Genomic DNA, 6,710 nt, shown 5'->3' with positions numbered 1-6,710 from the left:
TAAACCCTTAGATTGTAAACAAGACTACGAGGGCTTTCTATCTCTGCCATAGTGCAATTTGTTTCATCAACTTCATCCATTAGCAAACCAAAGCACAAAGAAGTGCAGAAAAATGAATAAAACCTTTTGTATTTTCATGGTGTTGACATGTACACATATGGAAATCATTCAATTGAAGTACCACCATATTGTTATTAAATACCATTGTACTCCTTGGGGAAATAACCATGGTTTTACTATAGTAGGCCTACTAAAAGTGTGTAAGGATGGCATTTTGGCAGATTTATTACCATTGGTGATGGTAATTTGTTGTATTTGTTTTAATAAAAATACTTTGGTTAAACTATGGTTACTGTGGTGAAACAACAGTAAATTTGTGGTTCGGTTTTACTACAAAATAAAACGAAAAACTATGGTTGCAGTTAATAACCATGGGTCGTAAGGAACCACCACAGTACTGTTTTGTAAACGTCATCTCAGTCATTATCATCAGTATTTCCATCGCCCCCTTCTATGACCTTGAAACAATTTGCCTTTTTACCGATTTACCAAGAAGAGATTTTTATCTCAAATCTCTCACTAGAAATGTAAACAAATCGCCATCTGCTGGACACATGCACAACCACATGTTCGATTGCTCCTCATCGATTACTCCTGCCTGCAATTGACCCAGTTCGGCCGTCCGCTATTCCCGTCTACCCGCTCTCATTTCCGGCGCGACATAACGAATGTGTTTCGTTGTTGCGCTCGAGCCCCGGTGAATTTAAACGAGTACCAGCAGAGATGTCGACCGCCCTTGAGAGTTATATCAACCGTATCCTTTAATCCGATTAATGAAGGGCATATTGAAGCTGTGATGGATTGGTGATTGTTTCGATGGGCGCGAGAGCTGGTGAACGAGCGAGAGGTTTCGCGTCTGTTCACTGGAATGATCGGAACAATAAAGTCTTTATCACGTTAAACATTATATGCATGCATTCATATTTATGTTCTATGTACGTAAAGTTGATAAATGAAACATTATATTTATGTTAAGTACTCTTTCGTTTCTAAGTCGCTCATGCGTCTGCTAAATGAATGATATTAAATAATGAAATGTTTGATGTGTGCTGCTACATGTGACAAGTGTCAGATGCTTTGACACTTTTACAGACGTCATCTATTCATGAAATTTCCATAACTACCATTTTTTCAGGGACTGTTGCCATCGTCACTTCAGATGGTAGAATGATTGTGGTTAGTATTTCTAAGCACCTGAAGTGACCAGTGTTTGTGTGGATTCAGAAAGATGTAGTTCACTATGACCCTTTTCACCTGTCTTTAGGGAACATTAAAGGGCTTCGATCAGACAATCAACCTCATTCTGGATGAGAGCCACGAGCGGGTGTTCAGCTCTTCTCAGGGGGTGGAACAGGTTGTTCTGGGGCTTTATATCGTCAGAGGCGATAATGTGTATGTAGTGTCCCATTACAGTAGTTCTGGTATTCAGTGTTTAAGGTGTCAAGAATGTTTGGAAATAGTCTGTGGCCTCTAAACCTTTCTTGTTAACTTGTTTATGTGTTCAAGGGCTGTAATCGGTGAAATCGATGAAGAGACCGATTCTGCACTGGACCTTGGAAACATACGAGCTGAACCACTCAATTCTGTGGCACACTGACACAGAAAGGACAGAAAACTTCCTTTCAGATGAAACTCCCCACATCCATTTAAAGATGCTCCCTAGGAAACTTACAGATGCGGAAAAGCAGCAATATCATTTGCTTTTTTTAATCTAGATGAAAATGGACTTGGATATCCTTTTTTACTTATTGCAATAAAAAAACACTTAAAGAAATTTGTGAAGTTTTTACTTTACATGAAGGGCAAGAGACAGTTGCTGATTATCAGTTCACTGATGAATTTGGAAATGTATTAAATGACAATCACAAATAGGACATAATACAACATCTGTCCGGAAAATGTTATCAGCCTAAAGTAAATGCTCACAATGTTTTGGTTTTTCATGGGTTCTTACATGATCATGAAGCGCTACTGTCCAATATTTTTTCTGGTGTTTCAGAATGACAAGAGGAAGCATCTGACGTGTTTCACACTATTTGTGCCACTAGATGGCAGAATATAAGTATTTCCTTGCATCAAAAAATATTTCACCTTTTGGTTAATTTATTGAAAAGAGAAAAAAAAACTAATTCATATTAAAGCAAGGAAAGCAATTTGTAAAGAAAAAGTATTTTAGCATAAACTAGGTTGATGAATTTTACATAATATTTATCTTGCATCAAATCTCAACACACAGGGACAGTTTATTTGCACTTATAGATGATATACAAATAACACTTCCTACAAGGTTTTTGAAGTGGCTGATGTCTTTTTTGTTTGTTTATTTATTTAGTACTTATTTTTCCGGATAGCCACATTTCTGCAGTTTATTTTCAGCCCTGCTCCAACACACCTGGCTGCAATTTCCAATCTGGTTCAGGTGATTAGAATGACATCGAAACGTTGAAGGAGTTTCAGGACAGGACTGAGCAGCTGTGGGTTACAGTAATATTTCAGACTCCACTGGTAAGCAAATACGTTTAGCTCAAAGTTCAATGATCTTTAGTTTGTAGTGTCAGGCCTGTTGATAAGTCATGTATCATGTTAACTTAACTCAAACTGTTCACAAACAATATGACATTTTTGTTTAAGTGCACAATTAAAAAACGAGGATTCATTGTGACATATTAGGGTGGATAAATTGCGCTACACGTGACTCTTTCTTGAATTTGTCGCAGCTGTGAATAACCAAAGCTTTCTGGAGGTCTGAATGTTGGTGTGCGCTGAGCTCTGGGCTGTTGTGATGAATTTTGATCCAGGATTGACCTGCCAATAAACGGTGTTTAGTTGAAGTATTTGTAAAATATGTTTGGAGTATGCGACATGAATAGATTTTTACTACAAACCTTTTGTTACCTGCTGTCCCATGTCTACCAAAAGCTCTGCCCCCACGCTATGATCAATTTTCTCATCCAATTTATTACGTCCGGCCCCTAACCTATGCAGCACTTTAGCCAGGACCAAGCCATCAATCTCCAAAACCGTTCCTGTCAAAACAATGACAGATGTGTTGATATCAGTGAATGTTAATAGCGGTGTATGATCTGTTTATAATCGAGGCTGTGCTGTTAGCGTTATGTAAAAGTGATTCACATATTAGGCATTCAAATGAGATCACTGAACATAATTACCATCGTGTTGCGACTTAAGCTCCGTCTGATGTGTCGCCTGCTTCATGTGCTGGAAGTAGTCTGCGCCATCTGCACACAGGGAGCAGGCGACGTCTGCAGACACACCCTGGGCCACCAACATGTCCTCAAACTTTTTCAGGGCTTCTCCGTTCATCAGTTTCTGAATGATTTCATTTTTCCCGTTCTCTAGTGATGGGGAGTGGCTGCTCATCCATAATAAATATCCCCCTAAGCACAATTGGATATGTTCCATATTGCAAACTCGTTGCGTCTTGCACAGCTTGCTATCAAAAGTATGCAGATGTTTTAAAACTATTCTTACCTAAAGTTGAAACTAGTTCATTTAGATCATCCGGCCCCCGTCCTTTGAGACAATCGAGGGCTTCACACACCTCAACCGCATTTCCCACACACCGACCAATCGGAGCATCCATTCGGCTAAGCACCGCCCCTGTTTTTACGCCCAGGTTGTTACCTGCAGTAACCTGGGTGCAACAGGGACACAAATGTAGATTTTTGAGCTAAGTGCAACTGTCTGAATTTGAAGTCTAAAATAAAACCGGTCCAAAACAACATTTCATGGATATGTGAAGCATGTCACATATTCAAATACAAATGTATAGTATCATGCAACATAAGTCGCTTTGGATAAAAGCGTCTGCCAAATGCATAAATGTAAACGTCTCAAATTCACAAGTCATTTCACCAGTGACCGGGCGAGATGGTGTGCGCTGTCCAGATCTTTATACAAAGCTGCCCTGCCAAACTTCACATCTAATATGAGCGCTTTCAGACCCTCTGCTCCTTTCTTAGAAATAATGGAGCCTGTACAGAAGATGAACATTAACATGAGAAGTAATGTTTGGTTGCCACCAAAATAATTGTTTGTGTCCTCAAAATATGTTAAGTCATACAGGTTTGGAATGACATGAGGGAAAGTAAAGGATGTAAGCTTAAATTTTGTGTGGACTGTCCCTTTAAGTCATCATCCAGGTGAGTCTCACCTGTAATGAGAGGAAGACTATCAACAGTTGATGTGGCATCTCTGAGGGCATAGAGAACACGATCTGCTGGCACCAGACTCTCTGTCTGTCCCACAATACAACAGCCAATGTCCTGCAGGATCTGCTTGATCTGGAAACACATACACATGGATTTATTCCTACGAATTGCAGTTTGATTTCCTGATCTGTAGACCAATTAGTCCGGTTAAAGCAATAGTAAAAGTTAAAGTATAAACAGACTTTCATATTCCAAAATCTTCTTCCCTCCACTTCACATTACCTGTTCAACAGACTGGTTGACTTTAAACCCAGGGATAGACTCCAGCTTGTCCAGCGTGCCACCTGTATGCGCCAGTCCTCTACCACTTATCATAGGCACCTAATAAAACATGAGCATCTAAACCTCAGACGTGTTGAGATGCGGGAGCATCATTTTTTCATTTTTTTCAAAATCACAATTTTCATTTCTTGATCATTATTAGATTTACACTCCATATCATACAGTTCCATTAAAAGGTATTCGCCCCCTTTCTTGGATTTTGTTTATACTGGACAAAAACGCTTCAAAATCCCGACTTTTTATTAAGGAGACAAGACTATCAATGCATAGACAAAGAAAATCATGAATTGCATGTTTAATAAAAACATTGCATGCAGCATTCTGAATAGATTAAATGAAACGGAAGTTTAGGAGTGGCCCTGCATGTGTCAGGACCTGAAAAATATCTACCACAGAGATGAATGAGAGTCGATACATTACATAATAACATTCGGCTGTAACTACACACCCTACATTTTAGGTGCAAGAGATTTACCTTCACATTGGATTCTATTTTCTATTTCTTCATTATGTTATCTACTTTTACATCAATGATTTTTTTAAATAGTCAAAAATACAGAATATCATGACGAAGGTTAATACTGTTTCCTGATTTGATAAAGGCCATCGTCCGTACTTTGCAGCCACACGCAGCCAAGGCAGGTGCAAGTGGCAGACTGACTTTGTCTCCAACTCCACCTGTTGAGTGTTTGTCCACCACAAGCCATTCATCCGGCCAGACGAACACTTCCCCAGATTTCATCATCTCTCTTGTCAGTCGCAGGGTTTCTTCTTTAGACATACCCTTTAGCCAAATAGCCATGAGCATAGCCCCTGCAGTTACAACATTTTTAGTGAAACATTTACATTTTACAGCTGTAGGCCCTTAAATACAGTTACTTATGGGATTGAACATCAAGATCATGCGTACTCATGCTCACCTATTTGACTGTCCTGGATGGTTCTCGATTTGACCCCTTGCACAAAGACTTTTATGTCTTCGTCACTGAATTCACCACCATCTCGTTTTAGTCTGATGAGCTCAGGAAATGTGATTGTGTTGTTTGTAAATGACATATTTAAATGACAAATGGAGTTGTCTATATAGTATGCTAGCCAAGAAACAATGAATAGTACTTGATAGTGAAGTGAAGCGTTTGCAGAAAATAATGAAAGGAGTCGGACCTCTTGACCAATCAGAGGACAGTGCAGTTTTAGTAAATGATCTAACAACAATGCAAACAAACCATGCGATTACATTAAACTCTTCTGTAAATTGAATACTTTTATACATGTGAAAGAAACTGAATAAAGTAAATAAAAATTCACATTTTTTGAAAAGCAGCCTGCTATGACAAAATATGTGGTTTATTGTTAAAACATTCACTTTATTGTTTGAAAATGAAGGTATATCTGATATGATGACTTTGATAAAAAGATAATACAGCTTTGGGATTCGGAAACTTCGTAGAGAATTAATTTACCCATGGATCATATAAAATAGAAAATAAAGTACAATTTATTTTATAATAAGCAAAATCCTATTTAGTTTTCACTTGGTTACAGAAAAACGGCAACGTGAAGTACAGTATGTAAAAGTAAACACCTACCTCTTACTGCAAAGCAAAGAGATGACACAAGCTTTTAAATCCGTGTGCTCACAGTCAGTGATATATTAACCTGCTCCTCTCTCGATCGGATTCTGTTTGCCGTGTTGCTGTTGACTGCACTGCGCAAGCGCTGTCAATAGACTTTTATTGAAGTAAACACCTGAGGCTATAACATGATCTTGTTACCGTGTGCTTCAACACCCCCAAAGATTTGAATTAATCCCAGTAGTCATTTCATATAGCAATAATTACATAACGAAACAATGAATGGTAAAGAATTAAAACATTATAATAGCCTTAATGAATAGGAATGTACTGTGTTGACGTTAAGCATCAAGGAGACCGGGGCTAGTTGTCACATGGGAAAGTTGTCACAAGGGTTATATGTCCGTAGCCAAAGGTTTTGAGTCAAAAGTTCAGCTCTCTGGCAGTATGTCTATGTTGGCTTCAAGCTGTTTCAAACAAACATTTTTGCTAATCTATTCTACAGGCAAAGGTTTCAATATCATATTTTGTAAGTAGCTTGGCTGCACATTAAAACCCTGAA

At 38.5% G+C, this 6,710-nt stretch overlaps 2 protein-coding genes across 3 annotated transcripts; one reads left to right on the top strand and one right to left on the bottom strand.

The window, feature by feature from the left end:
• Positions 1 to 681: 681 nt before the first annotated feature.
• Positions 682 to 1,834, top strand: lsm8 (LSM8 homolog, U6 small nuclear RNA associated). Its single transcript, XM_057323549.1, has 4 exons — positions 682 to 814; positions 1,196 to 1,236; positions 1,325 to 1,452; positions 1,567 to 1,834. Exons 1-4 carry the CDS (start codon positions 784 to 786, stop codon positions 1,655 to 1,657), a joined length of 291 nt encoding a protein of 96 aa, XP_057179532.1. The 5' UTR covers positions 682 to 783; the 3' UTR covers positions 1,658 to 1,834.
• A 514-nt stretch (positions 1,835 to 2,348) lies between these two features.
• On the bottom strand, positions 2,349 to 5,637 carry tymp (thymidine phosphorylase). Of its 2 annotated transcripts, none has more exons than XM_057323545.1 (9): positions 5,495 to 5,637; positions 5,191 to 5,387; positions 4,515 to 4,613; positions 4,235 to 4,364; positions 3,937 to 4,055; positions 3,553 to 3,715; positions 3,231 to 3,458; positions 2,946 to 3,086; positions 2,349 to 2,865 (listed from the first exon to the last, which is right to left on the bottom strand). In XM_057323545.1, exons 1-9 carry the CDS (start codon positions 5,628 to 5,630, stop codon positions 2,714 to 2,716), a joined length of 1,365 nt encoding a protein of 454 aa, XP_057179528.1. In that variant the 5' UTR covers positions 5,631 to 5,637; the 3' UTR covers positions 2,349 to 2,713. The 2 variants fall into 2 exon arrangements, with proteins under 2 accessions (XP_057179528.1, XP_057179529.1); XM_057323546.1 differs by having other exon boundaries at positions 2,956 to 3,086.
• Positions 5,638 to 6,710: the final 1,073 nt, after the last annotated feature.

This window comes from Triplophysa rosa, linkage group LG24 (genome assembly GCF_024868665.1).
Source record: "Triplophysa rosa linkage group LG24, Trosa_1v2, whole genome shotgun sequence".
NCBI lineage: Eukaryota > Metazoa > Chordata > Actinopteri > Cypriniformes > Nemacheilidae > Triplophysa > Triplophysa rosa.
Note: the sequence above shows the minus strand (reverse complement) of the source record. Positions and strands in the feature narration are given on the sequence as shown.